Source organism: Podarcis filfolensis (assembly GCF_964270895.1).
Source record: "Podarcis filfolensis genome assembly, chromosome: 7".
Taxonomy (NCBI): Eukaryota; Metazoa; Chordata; class Lepidosauria; order Squamata; family Lacertidae; genus Podarcis; species Podarcis filfolensis.
The window spans coordinates 5462838-5486332 of record NC_139603.1 but is presented as its reverse complement, the minus strand read 5'-3'; the positions used below and the strand labels follow the sequence as shown (position 1 = coordinate 5486332).

Genomic DNA, 23495 nt, shown 5'->3' with positions numbered 1-23495 from the left:
AGGCTCTGGGCAGTTTTTTGCTTGACCTGCGCTTTCTAGGTGAGGGTCTGAGTGGTTTTCCCCTTGCCCCACTCCTTTCCCAGGGAAAACTTGCTCTTTACCTTTGAATCAGAACAAATGGCAATCTTCTGAAAATCTGATTTCCATTTGCTCCAGTTGAGCTCTAAAGAATGGTTTCCCCCCAGGGGGAAGCAGGGGGGCCAAAGGAAGTGTGCATAAGCCCTAACTGTACTCTAACTCCCCTCTGCTTGTCAGTATCAGTGAGGAGAGCAGGACAGAGGAATGGGGCTGGCAGGGGCTGGTGTTCCTGTTTCCTGATCTTCTGTCTTCATTGTTCCTCTAAAGGGCATTTTGAAAGGAACAGGATTGCCCTTCTTGCTACCAGCTGCTGTGCGAGAGAACTGAATCGGTTCTATAGCTGAAGGGCTGTTCATGCTTCAAGAAATAGGTCTGACATCTTTCTTTCAGGAACAGAAATACCAAGATAGAAGAAAAGAGCCAGTCCATGCAGCCAGTCCACATTGTCCAGAATGAGACTGAGGGATACTTTTCAGTGGAGGCTCTGTGGGCCAAAGGCTCCCCATTCAGACTCTCTGACCACCTGTATCCTGATGAGACTTCAGAGGACCTAACCATCTCCCCCTATGCCAGCTATACCTCGCTGTCAGAGCGCTCGGTCACTGTGCTCAACGGCTGGCTGGACAAGCTGTCTCCACAGGGGTAAGTGGCAAGGGAAATGCGCCAAGTTAAAACAGGCTCTTTGCTTACTTGCAATCATTTATTTGCCTCTTTCCCAATAAACTGCCTAGAGCAGTGCACACAATTTAAGCATCAGAAATCACGCAAGCTGAAGTAACTACAAACACAAAAACAATAATTACATCTCTGCCGGAAAACTGATAGTTCTGTTTTGGTAAAGAGAAAGGTCCTGGACAGGAAGAAGAAATGCTGAGGTTTATACACACCCAGAAGTAAAGGGCAGGAGGTCCTTCTCTAAGCCCTGATGTGTGAGAGTAGGCTGCATCACTCTGTGAAGGAAATATACTCTGCACATGTGCAGAGTATTTAATCAGTAAACAGATTGACTTAGTCTTTGGTGGATTGATCAGCAAGGGCAATTTTTAATGAAATGCCAATTAGGAACGTAACTTGTTTTGGGGTATTTGAGGCTTTTGTTTTTGTTGTTCTTACTCTTTCTCTGATTCTGTGCTCCAAATTGCCCCCAGTTGAAGATGACCATGGGGGGGGGCACATGTGTTTCCAAGCAACATGGCTTTAGGTGTTCAGATTATCTCGGAAAGGCACATATATTGAAGTTTTGGTAATAAGCACATTTATTGAACAGCTGAAAGGCGTATGATTAGTCCATTAAACAGCCTTTACTCTTCAGCCTTAGTTGAGAGGCTTTCTGCTCAAGAGCTGAAATCTTTTTGCACTAAGCCTTAAAATCAGTTCTAGGAATGAGCCCTGCTGGTACCAGAGTCAGGCCTTTTTTAAGCTCTATCAGTGCAGAGAGGTGCCCCTGATAAAGGGCTCTGGACTCAGCCGGCTCTCCTTTTATTCCCATCAGGAACTACGTCTTCCAGCGACGCTTTGTCAGATGTGATGGAAAAAGTCTCATGTATTTCAACAATGAAAAGGTGGGACCAGAAGAAGAGAAACTCTGGCTGCTAAATGCTGCACATTTGGGGGGGGGGCGTGCTCAGGGAGACCCAAGTGGGAGACCAAAGGGAGAAGACAATGGGAGGTCCTGGCTCAGTTGAGGAAGGGTGGGCCTTTCTGTGCATGTGGAGGAGACATGGCTGTGGGAGGGGTCATTGTGAGACAACCATCCATTTAGGGCCCCAACATCCCATGCATGAGCCTTTGACCCATCTGTTTATTTTCAAGAGCCCGGTTGCCAAGCTGGTTTGTTTTGTTTTTTTGCCTTCCGGCTGGGGAGGTAAAACCAGATCAGCCTAAGATATAACTAGATTGGGGAAATGACAACACTGAGCTCCCTTTGTCTCTTGCAGGAGCCGTATCCTAAAGGTTTGGTTCCCCTCTCTGTCATTGATGTGGTGCGCTCCACCAAGGACAACAAATTCCAAGTTGTCACGAAACACAGGATCTTTGTCTTCAGAGCTGAAAGTGAGGGTGAGAAATCCCATCCTGAACCCCAGCAGAGAGCACCGAGAGAGAGAGAGAGAGAGAGAGAGAGAGAGAGACCCTTGTGATCCTGTTCACTGCCCACACTTTGCCCTTTTGACTTGTCTTGGGAGAGAGAAGGAGAACAGCCTGTAGCTGTAGCAAGAGTCTGACAATGGAAGGACACCCTCAAGAGGTGGAGACCCTAGTTCCTTGGAGGTTTTTAAGCAGAGGTTGCATGCTTTACATGATTCATTCGTTCAGACCCCTGGGCTCTCACTTGTGGGGTGCCTCAGGGTTCCATCCTCTTCCCCATGCTTTGTAATATCTATAGGAAGCTCTACCTCTCTTTTAAATCAGAACCAGTGAAGGCAGTGTATGTCCTGTGTGAGTGCCTGGAGGCGGTTGGAGGATGGATGGCGGCTAACAGATTGAGGTTGAATCCTGACAAGACAGAAGTACTGTTTTTGGGGGACAGGGGGCGGGCAAGTGTGGGGGACTCCCTGGTCCTGGATGGGTTAACTGGGCCCCTGAAGAACCAGGTGTGCATGTAACTGGGAGTCATTTTGGACTCACAGCTGTCCATGGAGGCGCAGGTCAATTCTGTGTCCAGGGCAGCTGTCTACCAGCTCCATTTGGTACGCAGGCTGAGACCCTACCTGCCCACAGACTGTCTCGCCAGAGTGGTGCATGCTCTGGTTATCTCCTGCTTGGACTACTGCAATGCGCTCTGTGTGGGGCTACCTTTGAAAGTGACCCAGAAACTACAACTAATCCAGAATGCGGCAGCTAGACTGGTGACTAGGAATGGCCGCCGAGACCATATAACTCCAGTCTTGAAAGATCTACACTGGCTCCCAGTACGTTTCTGAGCACAATTCAAAGTGTTGGTGCTGACCTTTAAAGCCCTAAACGGCTTCAGCCCAGTATACCTGAAGGAGTGTCTCCACCCCCATCATTCAACCCAGACACTGAGGTCCAGTGCTGAGGGCCTTCTGGCAGTTCCCTACCTGCGAGAAGTGAGGTTACAGGGAACCAGACAGTGGCACCCGCCCTGTGGAACGCCCTCCCATCATAGGTCAAGGAAATAAACAACTATCCGACTTTTAGAAGACATCTGAAGGCAGCCCTGTTTAGGGAAGTTTTTAATATTTGAAGTTTTATTCTGTTTTTAATGTTCTGTTGAAAGCCTCCCAGAGTGACTGGGGAAACCCAGTCAGACGGGCGAGGTAGAAATTGTTGCTGTTGTTGTTGTTTGTGCTGCTTGTGTCAGTTCTCACTGAAACTTTACTCTGGCCTTTGGCAACTGCCCTTGCAGCTCAGCGGAATGAGTGGTGTAGCACCTTGCAGCAGAGAGTGGCTGAGCAGCGGCTGCTGTGTCCCCGCCCGTGCCTCAGTGGCACCACTCATCTCCAAAAATCTGGGCACCTGGAGCTCAAAGGCTACAAATCCAAGCTATATGTGGTGCTTGTCCTGGCTGAGATGTGGTTATACAAAAGTGAACAGGTGAGCGCCAGAGCCTTTCGGCAGTCAGAAGCCCAGTCTAGAGAACTTTCTGAACCTCCCCAAATACTTTTGAAACAGATTTTTTGGTGCTGTGCCTAACTTAGGAGTTCAGAGGAGCAACCTGGGGCCACTCTATGTTTTTTCTGCTCCTCAGACTTGATAAACTGGGGGAAGAGGTGACCTTTTGGCTTTGAGGGCTTTCCTTGGGCGGAATTGGAAGGAGAAGGACCCTTGCTTCTCCATTGGTAGAATAAATAGTATTGTGTCTGGTAATGGGATTGGGATGATTTCAGCACTGAGGATTTAACTGAAGATTTAAAGCTGCTGGGAGAACAAGTTAGCAGCCAGTATTTCTAAACAATAGAAATGGAAGGAAACATGTTTTGGCTACTTTTTATGGCTTTTGCTTTTGTCAGGGATAGAGCTGTAAATCTGTAATGGGAACATCACTGTGACTATAAGCTGAAGTCTGATTAATATTGTACCAATTTCACCCACAGTTCTTTAAAATGGGCATTGCCATCTGCCTCATTGAGATGCACGGCGCCACTATCCGAGAAGCCAAAGGCCGCACCTTTGAGCTCATCACCCCATTCAAAATCTTCAGGTAAGACACATTGTGTTACAAAGTGGGGGGTGCATGTGCTGAAGAATTGCATGCTGGGTAGAACCAGCATTAAGCACTGGCATGACTGAGCTCCTGCCAGGCCAACAGCAAGGCCCAGCAAGACCCACTGCTGATCCTAGAAGCTGGACCAGCCTCCCATTTCTACATTGAGGTGCCTGGCAACAGCAGAACAAAGAAGAGTGCAAGGGAGCTGTGCACCCCACTGCCTCCTCCATGTATACCTTCCATTGAGAATTGGAAGATTGTCCCCAGAGAGTCCTGCAGCACCACAAGGCATTGAGCAATGACTCTTCCACTCTTCTTAGCCATTGGAGCACAAGGAAGTCTTGCTCCACCGCTGCGAGGTGCTCCACGCATGAGAAAATGGCAACTTGCCCCATAGACAACATTGCTAGGGCATCTGGGCGAGCTTTCCTTCCTTGTGACACCTGGAAGGAGCACAGCAGCCAGCCTCATGGGCTTCTCAGAGGGGGAGGTTTCCTGCCTCACTTCCTTCAAGTGCATAGCCCTCTAGGAAGTAGGAACTTGTTGCAGAAGCCCTCTTGGCAGGGGCCTCAGGGGAAACACAAAGGTTTCCACTGAAAGCAAGCAAGGAAGGATAAAAGCAGCAGCTTTCTTGTGCTCCAAGGAGCATGAGGGCACTGCTACTTTACTCTTTCCAGGAAAAATGAGCTTGCTGCAAAGTTCCCTGCTCCATTGCCTGGAAGGTGTAGAGTACCAGCTCCATCATGCTTCACTCCCTCCATCAGAGCCCTGGAAATTTTTGTGGCGGCTGGAGATGGAGGCATGATGGAAGGTAGGCAATCCTGTGTCCAAGAGCTCCCCCAAACCTGATGCCAGCACCCCACCTGCTCAGGTATCTGAAAAGGGCAGGGTATTGTTCTCTCAGGACATGGGGAGGACTTGAGAGAAACTGCAGAGGGACTGCAGTTTATTTAATGTCATCCTTGGCTGTGTCTGGAGCAGAAGAAGCAGCCCATTTGGGCTCTGGGTGTTGCAAGCAGAACGTTTGTGGCATTGCAGGGTGTTTTCTGGGAAGACAGAACCTGCAGTGTTAGATCTGTGTTCCCTTAGTTTTGGAGCAGAGTCTGAGCGAGAGAAGAAGGAGTGGATGGAGGCCCTGCAGAACTCCATTGCTGAGACACTCTATGACTATGAGGTGGCTGAGAAGATCTGGTCTAACAAAGCCAACAGGTTCTGTGCCGATTGTCGCACCTTGAGCCCTGACTGGGCTTCCGTCAACTTGTGTGTGGTGATCTGCAAGCAGTGTGCAGGCAAGTGCATCTGTGTGTTGTTGTGCACCTTCCCGTCTGCAAGATGGGGTGGATGAGAGAGTGGATGAGGATGTCTTCGTTATATGAGGATATGCAGGGGGAGAGATGAAGGAGAAAGCCGCTCCATACCTTTGGTGGCAGGCCAGGACTAGGCATTCTGGAACTGGAAGCAGTACCAAAATGTGAGTCCCACAACCTAAGCTACAACAGATTTAGTGCCTCTGACAGTGTGCCTGAGGCCAGAGCAGCTTCCAATCACCCAATCAACCGAGTTTTAAGTGCTTTATACTGAAGCTAATGAGCAGCTTTGCATGAGGCTGGAGCTCATAGAATCATAGAATCATAGAGTTGGAAGAGACCACAAGGGCCATCGAGTCCAACCCCCTGCCAAGCAGGAAACACCATCAGAGCACTCCTGACATATGGTTGTCAAGCCTCTGCTTAAAGACCTCCAAAGAAGGAGACTCCACCACACTCCTTGGCAGCAAATTCCACTGTCAAACAGCTCTTACTGTCAGGAAGTTCTTCCTAATGTTTAGGTGGAATCTTCTTTCTTGTAGTTTGGATCCATTGCTCCGTGTCCGCTTCTCTGGAGCAGCAGAAAACAACCTTTCTCCCTCCTCTATGTGACATCCTTTTATATATTTGAACATGGCTATCATATCACCCCTTAACCTCCTCTTCTCCAGGCTAAACATGCCCAGCTCCCTTAGCCGTTCCTCATAAGGCATCGTTTCCAGGCCTTTGACCATTTTGGTTGCCCTCCTCTGGACACGTTCCAGTTTGTCAGTGTCCTTCTTGAACTGTGGTGCCCAGAACTGGACACAGTACTCCAGGTGAGGTCTGACCAGAGCAGAATACAGTGGCACTATTACTTCCCTTGATCTAGATGCTATACTCCTATTGATGCAGCCCAGAATTGCATTGGCTGCTCTCATGGCCTCGCATGCAGATGCGGCTACTTTGGGCCTGGATGTGAGACTGGCCCTCTGTGCCACCTGCAGCTGCATCGCATGTGTATCATATGAAGTTTATGCTTTTATAGCCTCCCTGCTTCCACAGGTCAACACCGGAGCCTGGGCTCGAGCATTTCAAAGGTGCAGAGTCTAAAGCTGGACACAAGCATCTGGAGCAATGAGATGGTTCAGGTACTAAGCCTTTCCTTGAGGGCCCAGAAACTGGAAAAAAATTAATAATGGTAGGGACTAGGTAAAGGGTAAAAGGACCCCTGACCATTAGGTCCAGTCGCGGACGACTCTGGGGTTGCGGCGCTCATCTCGCTTTACTGAGGGAGCCGGCTTACAGCTTCCGGGTCATGCGGCCAGCATGACTAATCCGCTTCTGGTGAACCAGAGCAGCACACAGAAACACAGTTTACCTTCCCACCAGAGTGGTACCTATTTATCTACTTGCACTTTGACATGCTTTTGAACTTCTAGGTTGGCAGGAGGAGGGACCAAGCAATGGGAGCTCACCCCGTTGCGGGGATTCAAACCGCCGACCTTCTGATCGGCAAGTCCTAGGCTCAGTGGTTTAACCCACAGTGCCACCCGCTAGTAGGGATCTACAGATCTAGAAGGGACTAGATCTATAGAAATGCAGAGCACAGTCGTGGAAAGGAAGGATGGATGGATCTAGTATTAACTTGAGATTCTTGACTAGCTTAAGGTGCTCTTCTTCTTTGACTCCCTCTGGGGATCTGGGGTGTGCTCTTCCTCCAAGTTGAATGTCACCCCAACCCTCTTTCTTAAAGCTATTCATCATGCTGGGGAACGAGCAAGTGAACAGGTTTTGGGCAGCGCACCTCCCACCTTCTGAGGCCTTGCACCCCGAGGCCAGTGCTGAGCAGAGGCGAGAATTCATCACTCGCAAGTACCGCTATGGGTGCTACCGCATGCCACACCCACAGTACAGCAGTCAGGAAAATATTTTGCAGGTAAGGCCATGATGTAAGTTGTTATGTATTTGGAAACCCATCCTGAGGATACGAAGGAGCTATGAAGGGGCTGCAATTCCCACATGCGAATTTCAGTGCGCTGCCCACACAGGCAGGAGGTGGGAAGCCACTGCTGTTATCCAGAGGGCTGTTGAGCTGCCTTCCCAGAGATTAAGACTGCAGCATCTGAAGCTGCTGTAGCAAGTCAGCTACCTTGAGTGGCTCCACTGACTGCTTTTATTTTCTCAGGCTCTGTGTGTGGCTGTGTCTGGGCCTGGACTTCTGAAGAAAATGTTGCAGTTCTTTGCAACCACCAAGGAAACTGAGGCAGGAGGTTGCGGGTTCGTTTCTAAAGCCAAGCCCTGGGGCAACAATGGGCAGGACCAGCAAGGCAATTGCCCAGGTAACCTCAGACATGTCTCTGTGTGTGTGTTTATGCAAGAGGATAAGCATTTTATCCATTTAATCACATCACATCTTTCCCAGCGGACACTCCTAAATTTTGTTGCTATACTGTACTTGTTTCCCGATATCAGCTCATAAAAACTCCAGTAAGTGTGTTTAATTTTACATCACAACCTTTTACAAAAACATCAGTTTCCTTTTCCAAAACTACTCCCTGGAATTTGAAGCAAACTATAGGAGTATGAAAGCTGGTTTTGAGCAAAGACAAGCTATTATTTTTAAATGAAATTATTTGTACAGAAGATTTCACGTTTGTCAGCTATTGAATTTCCACTCAGTTCTACAGAACGTAATCTTTGCACTTCCTACTTGCCTGCCTCCTTCACAGAATATTCTGTAGATGTGTGTTCGGTGACAATGTATGGGCATTCCTCAAACAGGATACACAAATGAATTTTGTGCATTTGATAGGCAATGTCAGTGTGGAGGAATTGAGCTCAGAAGGAGTCTACAATGAGATTACACAACCTGTGGTACACCAAGGCTACTTGTACAAGGCCCCAGTTGTGACAAAAATGGCTGCCACCAAGAAGAGCAGAGAGGGTAAGTGTGAGGAAAGGGTAGGCCCCACACCTGTGGGTCAAATGGAGTAAGGCCTTTGGCCAACGCGCTCTCTCTCTCTCTCATGTAGATTTTCAGAGAGTCTGGTGCTCACTGGAGAAGTTTTTCCTCTTCTATGAGACTGACAGGAGCTCCGAGCCCATGGGGAAGATAGAAATGGCTGATGTGATTTCACTGGGTGTGAACAGAACAGATGGGCTGGTTAGTCCTATCCCCTCAGAAAGGTATGTGAGAATATGACATGTTCAGCTCTTGTCCCCTTCCATCTAAAAGCTATCCTTAAAATGAATCATGACAGAAGTCAGGTCACATCTGTGTGGTGTGTTGCTAGTGGTGATGCCACACAGTTGCTCTCCCTGGCAGCCACCGGATGTTTCATGCTGCTTCTTGTCATTCATGTGCTACCGGAGCCGTCTTTCCCATTGGTCTTAGTGGTTCGTTGCGCCAGGGCACCGGCCTCTCAAGGGCGCCCTAGCGAGTGGGGGAGCTGCGCGACTTTGCTGGCAGCCTCCCCTTTCCCTGCATGCCCGCCAACTATATAGCTGGTGGGCGTGCAGCTTCCCTCCCAAGCCTCCGCAAGAGGAGAGCAATCCCCACAGAGGCTTAGGAAGGAAGATGCACACAGCTTCTCTCCCAAGCCTCTGCACCTGTAAAGGCGGCCCTGCTCCTGGTCTTTGTCCTCCTGCTTCCTGGCGAAAGGTGGTGCGCAGCCTTCCCAGGCTGCCTTCTCGGGCGCCCCGACGCCAGAGAGCATGTCCGCCAGCACGTTTTCCTGCTTGATCGCTGCCACCATCGGGGTGGTGGTGGAGGCAGAGGACATTTTCCACCGCCCTCTCCCTTGTTTTGGAGTTTCGGGGGGGGGGCGCTGGAGGGATCTTTGCACCACTGTGCTGAATATGCTTAAGACAGCCCTGTGTGCTACTGTTGGTTTTCACAGTGCTTTGCCCTCTTCATAGTGGCTGCTCTTGCAGTAACCACAATGAAGTGAGTTACTATCATTCATGTCTCAGATGTATAGGGCCAAATAATTACTCCATATGTCAGAGGAAACAGTGTACAACTTTCGTACAACACTGGAACCATTTAAACCTACACCTCACATAGACTCCTGTAGAAGTTAAAAAGCACATAATGTAACCACCTTACTGAAGAAAATACACAGGAGAGGGTTAGCAAAAAAAAAACCACCACTCCCTTAAATAGACTTAACTATTCACTGCAGAGAATGCGGAAGGGAGCCACCGTGGTGTAGTGGTTAAGAGCGGTAGACTCGTAATGTGGTGAACAGGGTTCGCTTCCCCGCTCCTCCACCTGCAGCTGCTGGGTGACCTTGGGCTAGTCACACTTCTCTGAAGTCTCTCAGCCCCACTTACCTCACAGAGTGTTTGTTGTGGGGGAGGAAGGGAAAGGAGAATGTTAGTCGCTTTGAGACTCCTTAGGGTAGTGATAAAGCGGGATATCAAATCCAAACTCTTCTTCTTCTTCTTTGGTATCTCTTTTTTAAATATGAAAGAAATACTGGTGTCTAACCCAATGCTTTCAAGTGAGATCATGGGAAAGAAAAGAAATGTCAAAAAGCAGTACACCTGCCTGATATCTTTTTTTACCAGGGCTAGGAGTTTGCAGGGAAAGCAGTAGCAGAGTGGCTTATTTAAGAAAAGTTACATCGCATAAAGACCCTTCTGGTAAGGTCACATAAAGTATCAGAAAGCGAGGACAAGTCAAGGAAAGTCAGATTCAGAAGACTGTAGCTTGGCCGGACAGCCCCCCATGAGCTCTGCTGGCCGTCCCTGTCACTCACCTCTTTTGGGATGAAGTTGCTTCAGCAAATATCTAAAGCCTTACAAAGGTTGGCAGTGCCTCTTCTGCTGTTCCCTCCCCCCCCCCAAAAAAAAACCCTGGCTATGCTCTTTGGAGGGCCTTGCTCCAGTTCTGTCACCACTTGTTTCTGTGAGGTGAATGAAAAGGAGCCACTACTGGGAACTGGTCCTCAGAGTCTAAGGCAGAATCGCACCAGTTTCCTCCTTGTGTGAGCAGCCTGTGACTCTTTCTCATGTGAGGCATGTTCCAGGGTGTGGCTGAGCACTAACCTCCTGCAAGATGGAGGAGATCCATGACGGCATTTCTCAAAATTTCTGTTTTATTCTTTTTTTCAAGTGCCTAAATGGGATTGAGGCCACGATGCTCTGGGACAGGAGTTCAAACTTCTGTCTGCACCGTTTTCCCAATCTAAATTGTCCTCAAAACTGCTATTTTCCTTGCTGGGGAGAATCATAGAATTGTAAAGTTGGAAGGGAACTTGAGGGTTATCTATTCCAACCCCCCTGCAAAGCAGGAATCTCAGCTAAAGCACCCATGACAGATGGCCATCCAACGTCTGCTCAAAAACCTCCAGTGAAGGAGAGTCCAATGCATCCCCACTAGCAGTTCTGTGAGGCTGGGGAAGAATTTGTGTTGGGAAAACGACCAGAGACGAAAGCACTAAGATGTCTCTATTTTAGCACAGAATCATAGAACTGTAGAGCTGGAAGGGACCACGAGGGTCATCTAGTCCAACCCCCTACAATGCAGGAATCTTTTACCCAACATGTGGCTCGAACCCATGACCCACGATTCTGAGATATTAAGAGCTTCCTGCTCTAAGCTATCCTATGCTTTATGGCCTCGTGTCTTGCCTGTTCTGGCTCTGAGTAAAAGTGGAGAAATTGCTTCCCCAGACAGCCATTCTCCATGACCCTATCATTTGCTTCAAACAGGTTCCACTTCACACTGGAACTGTATCTGAGCAGTGAGCGAGTGCAGCAGCTGGGGACTGATGGGCCAGACAGTTTGCAGTCCTGGGCCAGTGCTCTTGGCAAGGTAATGGTGTGGAGCAGTAGCATCCCATGAAAAGTGTCAAAACACTGGATTATTCATGCACCTCCAAAGCACAGGCACCACCTTCTCCTATGACAGCCAGTCAAACTATCCTTCATTAGGGCACTCTAAGCCCAGGTCCAGAATATGATCTCTCTTTTGTCTACCTTTGTCCCATTAATTGTTGTTGTTGCTGTTGTTGTCATTCTTTATTTCAATATTAGTCACTTGGCACTTAGGAGTCCCAAAGTGTCTCGCACAGTTTTAAAAGCATAAAGCATAGCATTGGAGAAAGGAACAATTGCTATGTGGTAGATTCCTCTGCTCTGGTTTCATGCCAGACTCATTGGCACACAGCCCTGTGCCCCGTCTGTCTCCTAGTGAGGCTGTATCCTTCTGACCTGACCCTATACCATTCCTGTCCTCAAACAGGAGGTTGATGGGCCAATATCCAGCTTGCATGCTCTGGCCAACCTTTACAGGGCCTGTGCATTATCCTTTTGGCTTGCCTCTCCAGGTCTGCTTTCTTATTCCTTTGCAGTGGTTCACCCCTCTCAGCTGCCACTGCCTGCTGGGCTACGAGTTCCAGAAGGTGGGCAGACTCTGCTACAAGTCCATGTTGAATCCCAATCAGTGGCTGCAAGGTTTCTTCATCCTCCAGAAATCTCATCTCTTCATCTGCCCAGGAGAAGAGGGGGCAGCTGAGGACAGCATCAACCTGCGGCAGCTTCAGGAGCTCAGTGAGTAGTTCCTGCCCTAAGAAACGAGAGATCAGTCCCCAACTTTCAGAGCAGCCTAGATGCCAACACTAGCCTTTGAATGTTATAAACTTATTGCTTTTATTATTAGTAGTTTTTCTGGCATGGAAGCCTCATTCAGGCTTAGCTGAAGGCATAGGGCTGCACCCTTCTGCACGGAGCTCTTCTCTGATTTCCCTATGCACTGCTTTTTTTCCCCTTGTAGGTGTTGTTCCCCTTGCTGATGATCCAGAGAAGAAAGAGATGCTGATCCTGGTGGAGATGGGGCGGTGAGATGTGTGAGGAGGAAGGGCCCTCAGATAATTCAACAGAGCAAAACCCAGCTTTCCTTGGGAATATGTGGTTAGCAGCAGCAGGGACTGGCTGACAGAAACAAGAAAAGAGCATGCTAGGAGTTGAGCCTGCCTTGAAAAGCAGAGTCAGTCTGCAGCATTCTCTTCCCCTTCAGCAGCTTCCTGGTGGAGTAAGGCAACTGGCTGCATTCTAGATGCAGAGTGTGCCCTTCTCCCTTCAACCCATCCTCAGGAGTTGTTATCCTGTCTGCAGGTAGACCTTCCAGTGCTACAGAGTGATTAGAAGAGCTGACAGCAGCAAGACAAACCAGAGCTACCAATTTGCCTTGGTTTTGCCCACCTTGCTTGGCTCCTATTTCAGAGCCAATGAGGAGGAAGATAGCTTGCAAAACTTTCACAGACAAGGAAGTGCCTAAAAACTACTGGTTCGGGAGCAATGTCACCAGTAACTGGTGTCGCCAGTAAGTGATGATAAGACACTTCCTGGGGAAGAAGCAGGCCCTGAGCTATGAGTCCTCACTTTCATCTCCCTCCTGCTCTTCCTACAAATCCACCACTCCTACAAAATGGAGATGGCTGCCAGTCGCTGCTGATCCAGCAGCAGTTCCAGTCCAGTTCAAGCTACACCTGAGCAGGGAGTGGTTCAAACACCTTCATAAGGTCATGTAGAAGGCCTGTGGTCCCTTGTATTGCCTGAGGACTTTCCCACAATTACTTTTCTTCTGCACTGTCCAGGCATGGCCTGCACTTTTAAGTTCCATGTCCAAGTGCCCCCCGTTTTTGCACCAAAGTTTCCCTGTGAAAACCCACTCTTTAAAGCTGAATTGGAGCAAACAGCAATCTGCAGAAAACTCAAATTGATGTCCACTCCAATTCAGCTTTAAAGAGCGGGTTTTTGCAAGGAAAGCTCAGCCCCCCCCAAAAAAAACCCATGCTCAGACATGGAGCATTAAACTGCATGACCTGTGCCTGGAAAGAGCAGGGTGAAAGGTAAGTGTGTCCCCAGAGTTCCTGACAATTGATACAGAGCTCACTGCCTTGGCTGTCCCCACCTCAGCATCCATGCCTAGGAATAGCTTTGCCCGTTTCCCTGTTATTCTGCCAGTTTTCCCGCACCCAGCAAGCAGAGAGGAGCAAGATATAGGATATGTCTGGTTTTAAAACAACTATAGGTAAAGGTAAAGGGACCCCTGACCATTAGGTCCAGTCATGGACGACTCTGGGGATGCGGCGCTCATCTCACTTTATTGGCTGAGTGAGCCGGCATACAGCTTCCGGGTCATGTGGCCAGCATTACTAAGCCGTTCTGGCGAACCAGAGCAGCACACGGAAATGCCATTTACCTTCCCACCAGAGTGGTACCTATTTATCTACTTGCACTTTGACACGCTTTCGAACTGCTAGGTTGGCAGGAACTGGAACTGAGCAACGGGAGCTCACCCCGTCGCGGGGATTCGAACCGCCGACCTTCTGATCGGCAAGTCCTAGGCTCTGTGGTTTAACCCACAGTGCCACCCGCGTCCCTAAAACAACTATACTCTGCGCCAAAAAGAAGAGTTAGTAGCAGGCAGGGGAGTGGGGAGGAAACAGTGTTAAATTATTGTGCTGTAGAGGACAGTATTAAAGGAGTGTTAGTAATAAGGGGGTGGGGGTGGGAGTAATATCCAGAAAACAGAGGGTTGTGATGGAGCCAATGAATTGGACTTGCGTGTAGCAGTGGGACGGGTATGTAGTTATGAGAACAGTGGACTTGAAGGAAGAAAACCCCAAGTAAGAAAGAGTGGCGTCGTGCTGGACATGGAGAGGACTATTGCACACATATCGTGCCTGTGGATTGCCTTAGAGGCATCTGGTTGGCTGCTGTGAGAACAGGATGCCGGACTGAAATGGGCCTTTGGTCTGGTCCAGGAGGGCTCTTCTTGCTCTCCCAGGTCTGGCCCAAACTCTAGAGACAGGTGCCACCCTCCTCGCCTACCAGTCGCACTCATTCTGTGTTCTGTTTTAGGACATTCTGTCTCCAAGGAGCGTCGCGGCTGGACTTCTCCGCATGGTGCGCAGCTATTCAGGCTTCAGCAGGGGGGCAAGGGAATGCTCTGCGTGACCAGCAGCTCAGCAGGAGTGGCATTCCCATCATCGTGAACAGCTGCATTGCCTTCATCACCCAGTATGGTGAGTCCCTCAGGGGCTCTTCCCATCGGCCAAAAGTCAATATTCTACTGGGAGCCAACACATCAGTGGCCACCCACCACCAAAAACAACTTGGGGAATTTTACCTGAAAACGGTTGAAGGAGGTTTTAAGGAGTGAAAGGGTTGTACAGTCCCCATTATCTTCTCTTTGCTGGTCTTCTACTCAGTATTGCAGCATCTGTGGCTGCTTTGTGTAAAAGAAAACTGTGCATTGTGTGTAATGTGAGTCCCACTCTCGCGCAATGCATTTAATCAGTTGCAACTTTCCCTTCCCATTTCCTGCCTGGGATCTCCTTGCTGATTTTTCATATAACAACTGCAAAGACACAGCCCTTAGGTGCCTTTCTCTCATTTCCCCTTCAGGGCTACAACATGAAGGCATTTATCGGAAGAATGGAGCTAAGTCTCGAATCAAGACTTTGATGGAGGAGTTCCGACGGGATGCTCGAAACGTCAAACTGCGCATCAGTGACAATTTCATTGAGGATGTGACAGACGTGCTGAAGAGGTTTTTCCGGGAGCTGGAAGATCCTGTTTTCACCACATACCTGCACCCTCAGTGGAAGGAGGCAGCAGGTACCAGCCTTCCTGTGCTGCTGCTCCTTTATAGGCCAGCCAGCAGCTGAAGCCTCCTTTCACTCCTTAGATCCCAACTGCAGTGGGACAACTTTTGGAGTTACATACTAAAAGCTTTGCTCACTGCAGGGATACATTCGAGCCACAAAAGAAGTTGTCTTCCAGTGCCATATCCCGTGAATTCTATGATGTTAAGAAAAACAAAACTGAGAGTCTGCCTACATGTGACCCTAACAAACTGATGTGCTTTTAAAAATTAAATGCCAACTTTTTCAGGGCATGGGGGTGTCAAGATTGTAACATGCAGGGAGGAGAGAAGAAGAGCTTTTAAGTCTTTGCCCCGGCTGCAGTCTCCATGAAATTCACCTCTTACACACAGAGAGAGAGAGCAAGAAAGCTTAAGAGAAAAGCTTCATTTGGTTCTAAAGGGAACTTTCCCCCTAATGCTACTTGCCATGCTGGGCAGGTGGCTTTCACAGAGATTGTGGCTACAGCTAGAAACCTTTCCTCCCTGCATGCTGTGATCTGGATAACAATCCGCACACAACAGAATTGCTAATCCCGTTGTTAACATCACCTACAGTTGGGCTTGTCACCCAAGAAAGCCACTGCCTATCAGAATGGTTGATACTGAACTAGATTGGCCAAATAGACAACCTGATTTGGAAAATAGAGTAAACTTAAAAAAAAAAATCACAGCCAAGCATTCCTTGTACCAAGTTGCTCAAGCTCTGTTGCATACTAAAGATCTCCCCAATTGCCAGAAAAGGCTCCCTTCTTTTTTGGTGTTCTTCTTGCTTGTATACAGCCCAGCATCTATTGATATAATTCAAGCAGAAGAATGTATCAAAAACCATCTGAAGCAGCACATGTTGACCTGGGAGGCCAGGGCTGAAATCTCCACTCAGCCATGATGTTTTCTGCCTCTGCAGCTAATCTGCCTCTTAGGGTTGCTTGGAGGATTAAACAGGGAGGGATAGAACCACATATGCTTTTTGGAGGGAAGGTGGGATATCAATGTAATAAATAAATAAGTAAAGTAATAAAACAGAACATAATATAATATTTAGAGTGTATGTTTACCAAAGTTTAATTCTATGCTGCTTCCTTTCAGCAATCTCCCAGAAGTCCCACAGATTGGAGCGATACAAGGAGCTGATAAGCCGCTTGCCCCGCCTCAATGGCCGGACCCTGGCTGCTCTGATTGGCCACCTGTACCGGTCAGTCTACACTCGCCCTCAGTGGCCTCTGCAAAAAATATCACTCTTTGCTTCCCAGAGCTCCTGTGGAAGGTGTTCTGTTTAGAACAGAAAACACCTTTCAGACCCTGGATTTAAAATCAGGGAAATGGTGCCAGGAGGGATTAAGTCCCCCTCCTCTACTTCCACAGTCCCCGTCTAAATTCCTTCCCCCTTCACCACTCTGGTTGCTTTTAAGTCCCAAGAAAAGATGGGGCACCTGGATGACACAATGCACAATGGTGATGTGCATGATGAGAGATCAGAGGCTGCTAGGATTTCCCTGGCTGGAAGAGTGGCGGAAATTTCTAGTTGAGTTCCCTCTTCCAGGGTTAGCAAACCAATCCAGTGCGCAGTTCTTCTGCAGACTGCTTTTCTTTTGACAGTCCAGCTTCTGCTTACCAGCTTCAGTGAATGCTGTGCTGTGGCATTGGTCTGTTGATATCAGGACACGGAGAACCACCTAAAAGTTGCTTAACGAAATCCATGCAGTTCTTCCCACTCTCCCTTCCAACATACTCATTCAGTCCATAATGGGGTGGGGGGAATGTGCATAGACTGAAAAATACCCCCCCCCAAAAAAAATATGTTTGTGTCCTATCAAGCAGTTAACCTTTTGAGTAACATCCCCTGCTTCCCCCACCCCTGTTTGACTCACATGTTGGAAGTGGAGAAATTGAGAAAGTTATGCTCCATTCCATACTGTTCTCCAGACCTCAAGGAAGATGTTGGGAGAGATGGGAAAGCGTCAAAGTAAAGAAGATACTGCATGCAGCCTTCTGATCCACCTGTGGAGGAAGGACATCAGAGATATAGGAGATAGAAGGGAAGCAGCCACGTCTGCACATGGGGGAGATTGGTGGATATATGCAAACATGGCTACCAGAATGCTCCTTGCTTGGAAGAGTGCCAGCCATGGAAGCGCCTCCACTCACTCCTGCAGGTACTCACGGCCTTCTCTCATTTGATATCGCAGGGTTCAGAAATGTGCTGACCTCAACCAGATGACCACCAAAAACCTGGCTCTGCTCTTTGCACCCAGCCTCTTCCAAACGGATGGAACAGGGGAACATGAAGTCAAGGTGATGGAGGAACTGATTGACAACTATGTTCCTATCTTCAATGTGAGTTGCCTGCCTCTTCATCCAACTGCTCTCCCTGTTACTTCACAGTAGGCCTCTGCCTTTTTGCATCCATGCTAACTGCATTGCTTCTCCTGCCCTGTAGATAGAGGAAGACCAGGTGTTGCAGATGGACCTGGAGAACAGTTTGATTACTACCTGGAGGGATGTCCAGGTATTGCAGTTTCGCTTGCTCATCCTTTTGGCATGTTGCCCAGCAGATATGTAGGCAACCACAGCAGCCCAAGAGACATTATGCAAGGGCTTGGATCCATGAGGATTCATGAAGGCTCCTGATTCTGTGTGGTTAGCATCCCCTCCAGACAAATCTTCACTGTAGCCTAGTAAAAATAATACTTAATGTTTGTGGGTGGTCTGAAATGCTGAACATTTAAGATCTTGTCACAGAAAAGTCCCTGTTCCCCATGCTCACACAACAACCCACACGCACTGGCTGTACCACCAGAAGGGTCTCCTCCACAGACTCTGCAGATCTTGGGAAAGGCACTCCTTCAGGTATTTAGGCCCCAAGTCATTTAGGGCAGTGTTCCCCAACCTTGGGCCTCCAGCTGTTTTTGGACTACAATTCCCATCATCCTTGACCACTGGTCTTGCTAGCGAGGGATGATGGGAGTTGTAGTCCAAAAACAGCTGGAGGCCCAAGGTTGGGGAACACAGATTTAGGGAATTCTAGTCCAAAGTTTACACCTTGAATTGGGCAAGGTAGCAAACCAGCAGCCAGTGCAATTTCTGCAGGACTTGTGTTGCATGGTTAGCTCTAGGTGTACCTCTCAGAACCCTCACATCTGCATTCTGCACTATCTTCAAGGGTATCCCTTTACAAGAATTAAACAGAATTATCCCCTCACCTTACTCCCTGCAGCTCTCACAGGCTGGTGATATCATCCTTGAGGTTTACCTAGAGCAGAAGAACCCTGACTGCTGTGTCACACTTAAGGTGAGCAACAGTCCTCTCAACAGCCACTGTCCCTTGGTGTCACTGAGTAATATGGGACTGAGGTCACTGGCTTTTTTCACAGAGGTGGAGAGATCAGCCCATGAAAGGCTGCTTGTGTGAGGAAATCCACTGGAGTGGCCAGAACCACGGAGCTGCCCCTGGGCAGGATGGAGGGGCTCTCAGCTCTAACAGAGACATAGAAATGCCCTTGTACTTCATGACCAATTTCCAACTCTATGCCGAAATGCATTAACTGATTGCAAGATTTGTGTATAATGTTCTAAAGTCAGACTCTGCACCTTTACTTGACCACATGCTGACATTCCTGCCTCTGGGTTGGTTGACTGAACTGTGCTTGCTCATCACCTCGCAGGTGTCTCCCGTAATGAGAGCAGAAGAGCTGTCCAATCAGGTGCTGGAGATGCGAAATGTGGCACCCAGCCTGGACATCTGGCTTACCTTTGAAGTCTTAGAGAATGGGGAACTAGGTAAGCAGTTGATACCTTTCTGTTGGGTCTGTGTGCCAGGAGAGCTGTAGAGGTTTTTCAGAGTTTCACAGATGTGTCCAATACATTCTTTTATTTATTAAAATAATTACATTAGAAAGGCCCACCCCTTGCTTAACAATAATTACATTAAAATACAGCTTTAGAATATGTTCCTAGGGTTTTCATGCCACACACATGAAACTTGCACAAAATCCTTGACCCTCTGATAACAATCATTTTTCTGAATGCTCTTCCCACTCCCTGAATCTGGTCTCTGGACATGCATTGGACTCTTTCTGTCCCTTGTTTTTCAGAGCGCCCCCTGCACCCCAAGGAGAAGGTCTTGGAGCAGGCCCTGCAGTGGTGTAAGCTGCCCAAACCCAGCTCTGCTTATTTGCTGGTGAAGAAGGTTCCCATTAGAGAAGGTAGCTGCCTCTTCACAGGTGAGTGAGCATGCCCTTCTCACGTAGCCCAGCTTGTTGGTGCCCTGGAAACAAGCAAGTCAGCCCCTGCTCACTTTTGCGATATAGCGGTAGAATCAGGGGCTCTTAGCCAGGGTAGCAGGACTGAGAAATTCTGCTTGAAATTCTGCAGAGTTGTGGCCAATCAGAGGAAAAAATGCTGGTCTCAATGGGTCAGATATTTGTACAAAGTTATTTTATGGAGGGACTGTAGCCCAGAAGTAGAGCATATGCTTTTCACCCAGCTTCCCCAGGTTCAATCCTTTCTCCAGTTAAAGGATCTCAGGTAGCAAATGATGAGAACGATCTTTGTGCAAGACCCTGGAGAGTTTCTGCCAGTCAAAGTGGAGCACTGTGCTTGGTGGGCCACTGGTTTGACTCAGTTTAAGGCTGCTTCGTTCAGATTCATCACAGAATCTCAAAGCTGAAAGGAGCCACGACTTGTCTGTTATTTGGCCTCTGAGTGCTGGCTCCATAATTCCACCGCCCTGAACATTCTTAGGCAGCAGTGCCTTGCTGAGTGTAAACCTCTCCGCCAATGTTCCCATTTCCTTGCAGGTGCTAAACGCGAGAGCCCCAAATGTGGTCTGCTGAAGTGCCGTGAGGAGTTGCCCAAACTCCTGGGCAACAAGTTTCAGGAGCGCTACTTTGTCATCAGGGACCGCAAGTTGCTTTTACTGAAAGAGAAACGGGTATAGCAACCCAACTAATACATTTGTTTATTTTAAAATGTCACATCCTGCCCTAGCTTGTAAAAAGCAGCCCAATACAACTTCTAAAAAAACAACCATTAAAGCAAACCAGCAAAATTCGCTCTTAAGGTTTGGTTGTAAGTTGCTTTGTGGCCAACAAATTTAATAATTGAGGGCTACTGGCTTTTTGGCTGCCATTATCTTGGTATACCAAGTTTCAGAGCTTGGTATCATCTCAGTAGCTAAAAAGCACCATGTATTTCACAAGGACTAAATGATCCTCTATACTAATCCTTCCTTCATCCCAAAGGTAGACTTTCGTTATTACAGATTTCAAGGAGTGGTCCTTCCATCCTTTTGCCCCAAACCACAAAACTGTAGGATACCCATAGGGCCCTGAAGATCTGTTTTAGTAGAAGAGAGTCCCTTTGTCTCTCCAACTTCCTTTTTGTCTCTTTCCATCCAACCTCTCTCAAAAAGTCAGCATCTCCCCCTTCTATTGCCCAGTTAATTAACCCCAAATAGCAGATAAGGGTTCTTCCCTTTCTTTATATTTTGGGAAAGCTAATAATGCCTTATGCCTTTGGAATGATGATTGCACCTTCTGGTTCTCTATCCTCAGAGTGCTAAGCCAGAGCGGGAATGGATGCTAGACATGGCCAAGATTTACATGGGGATTCGAAAAAAGCTGAAGCCCCCTTCACAGTAAGTGACTACGGGATCCCATTGAATTTACAGTAGTGGGGTTGTGGGGGAGACGCCTGGCCTACAGGCCAGACTTGAACCACCAGACCTCCTTGTCTGGCCTACGAGGTCATTTTGGCCAGCAGTTGCACTTGTTGTCCTATATGACATGGGAGCTTGGGAAGCGCTGCCCCCTTTGAACTTTGACAGGTGTCAGTCGCCTGATGTAATTATGACATCAGATGAATGACAGCAGGTGATTGTCTCACTCTGTATCCATCTCTGCTACAGGTGGGGTTTCACTCTGGTTCTAGAAAAGCAGCAACTGTGAGTATCCTTTCTATGTTGCTTTGTTCTTTCAGTGTGAGGAGATGAGCTATTCCTCCCACTTTCCCTCCCTCTGCCCCAGGGCTTTTCTCATCTCAAGCACTGCATGGGACAGGGTGGAAAGAGCCTGTCACAATGGGACTGCCTCTGATGCATGAATGTGACTATAGTCCACAAATGGCATCCCACGTCCATATTAAAATGGCAGGTGGTGTACCACCCACTTGCTTACAGGCTGCTGTTCAGCCTGAGAGTGCAGTTGCTCAGGGATGCACCAAAGGGCTGCTTCCATCACTCGTGAGGGCAGTTCACTGGCCAAGACCAGCCGTGTCTGGCTACTGCTCACAGCTCCCATGCCCATCAGGCAGCGTTAGGGAAGAAAAGAAACATGAATTGAAGGTGACATTGTCCTGTTCACTGCCTCCTTTTGGAATCTGTTGTAGCATAACTGGACAAACCTGGAGAGATTCAGGTGCAAGCCTTTCCCTCACAGGTTTCAAGTGGGAATTACAAATCCTCCAATCCTAATTTCGGTGGCTGTGAGTTGCAGCGGCTGAATGAAATTTCCATGGTCAGAGACAGCAAAGCCCCTGAGATTCTGGGGACAAAAGAACAGTGGGTGGTCCATGCCCTATCATTGAACTTAAGAAGGCATCTGTCTGGCCATTGGTGGAAATAGAATGCAGGTCTTTGGTCCAATCCAACAGGGCAGTTTTGATGTTCTTTTGAGTCCTTTCCCTGGATAAACTTCACCTGCCACCTTCAGCTGCTCCAGGGAATGCAGCACTGCCTGTTGAGCTAGGGAGTAGGGTGGGACAAAAGTCACCAATGTTGGCAGTAACAGGGAGTGTTTGTTCCACAGGTATTTAGCATGCATGGGGCAATCCGATCTGTGGGACTGGACCACCAGCATCCTGAAAGCCCAGGTGTGTAAGAAAGCACTCAGCCAGGAACATGCAGTGTTCCCTTCAGTCCAAGTTATGCATAGGGAATTGCTTTCAAGTAGTTTGCTAATGAAATATCTGTGATTGACCGTAACACTGATGTGATAGTTTTGTTCTGATTTGTGATGTCATCTCCACAAGAAACATTTCCTCGATTGTTCATCCTTTTATCTGGCAACAACCTGCCCTTGTACTGACAACACCCAACAGAGTCTTACCTGCAAATATATTCAGATGGGAGATCTGCCATGGGTCACCCTCAGGAAAAAGCTCAACTATTCCTTCTTCAGGTGAAACTCACCTGTTTTCACTCCAAGGACAAGTTGTTTCAGATTTTCAGTGCATTTGTTGGAGAAAATGGTTAGAATCCAATGTGCAAGCATTTATGCTTGCATGACAGGACTTCCCTCTCTCCTCCCGCCCCCATGCATACCTAGCACCCTCCCCAAATTTGCTCCAGAGGTTTGGGGGAAGTTCTGAAACAGATATGAGGGGGCCACAGGGAGAAGAGAGGAGGGAAAGTCCCTTTGGGCAAGTGTGAATCTTTCCACCAACACAGTGGTAGGAGGAGTAGTCCTTCAATCACAGCAACCCTATAGCAAGTTTAATGTATGACATGAGAGGGCCAGAAAATGAATGCCTCCCATCTTTACTATATGGCTATTTCTGTTTTGCAAATGTGAAGGTGGGCAAGAAAAATTGTGGCTCTTTCACCCAGCAAAGACGGGATGCTTTCCTTTCCTACAAGGCACAGTGAAATGGGGCGAATTGTGTGTGTCTTGTACCCACACTCTTGTGCAACATAGTAATAATGTTGTTGAAAAGCCAGCAAATTAAAAGGGAAAAGGAGAGGATGATGTTGCCCCTTTTCTATTCTTTCTTTCATCCATAGCCTTTTTAGTGTTGGGGAGGTACATTGGCTGTGCTTCCTTTTACTAAACATTTTGCAGCTGCCTCCTCCGCCAGATGCAACTCTTTCATTACTAATGTGAAGTTCCCTAAAGGGTTAATGATGAAACCCAGATAGAAATAATCAGAAGTGCCATAAATAGTCCACTGCTTTGTAACAGGTTTTTGCTTTGCAGCCATTTTCTGCCTGCAACGATAAAAGGGAAAATCTTTGAACTCCGTTCCAAATAAAAAACCATTAACGGAGCTGCAAACTTTGCATGCTAAGCTTTCTACCAAACATCATCTTTGCCTCTGACAGCAGGTGCCTGTGTGATTGTGGTGGGTGCTGGGCTTATTGTGCATTTTAAATATTCCACATAAGTTAATGCTGCAAGTCCTGTATGCAGACAGACTGCATTTGTGACCAATTTATGGTGGAAGACATCACTCATTCTCTGTTAGCCTGCCCCTTACATAGACACCCAAGATATCACTTTCTGAAACCTTTATTCACACAAGCAAC

At 48.0% G+C, this 23495-nt stretch overlaps 1 protein-coding gene across 3 annotated transcripts in view; it reads left to right on the top strand.

The window, feature by feature from the left end:
• Positions 1-23495, top strand: part of ARAP3 (ArfGAP with RhoGAP domain, ankyrin repeat and PH domain 3) — a 39351-nt gene that overhangs the window by 11281 nt on the left and 4575 nt on the right. For all 3 annotated transcript variants that reach the window (XM_083624585.1, XM_083624584.1, XM_083624586.1), the window contains 26 exons: positions 469-720; positions 1571-1640; positions 2016-2136; positions 3446-3633; positions 4134-4240; positions 5336-5535; positions 6598-6683; positions 7289-7471; positions 7721-7874; positions 8348-8479; positions 8568-8721; positions 11254-11356; positions 11895-12093; positions 12317-12380; positions 14410-14573; positions 14956-15168; positions 16283-16388; positions 17383-17530; positions 17634-17702; positions 18411-18485; positions 18859-18973; positions 19288-19416; positions 19993-20126; positions 20749-20831; positions 21102-21137; positions 22000-22063. In XM_083624585.1, coding sequence (XP_083480711.1) covers positions 469-720; positions 1571-1640; positions 2016-2136; positions 3446-3633; positions 4134-4240; positions 5336-5535; positions 6598-6683; positions 7289-7471; positions 7721-7874; positions 8348-8479; positions 8568-8721; positions 11254-11356; positions 11895-12093; positions 12317-12380; positions 14410-14573; positions 14956-15168; positions 16283-16388; positions 17383-17530; positions 17634-17702; positions 18411-18485; positions 18859-18973; positions 19288-19416; positions 19993-20126; positions 20749-20831; positions 21102-21137; positions 22000-22063 — 3349 coding nt within the window. The remainder of the gene's footprint in view (positions 1-468; positions 721-1570; positions 1641-2015; positions 2137-3445; positions 3634-4133; positions 4241-5335; positions 5536-6597; positions 6684-7288; positions 7472-7720; positions 7875-8347; positions 8480-8567; positions 8722-11253; positions 11357-11894; positions 12094-12316; positions 12381-14409; positions 14574-14955; positions 15169-16282; positions 16389-17382; positions 17531-17633; positions 17703-18410; positions 18486-18858; positions 18974-19287; positions 19417-19992; positions 20127-20748; positions 20832-21101; positions 21138-21999; positions 22064-23495) is intronic.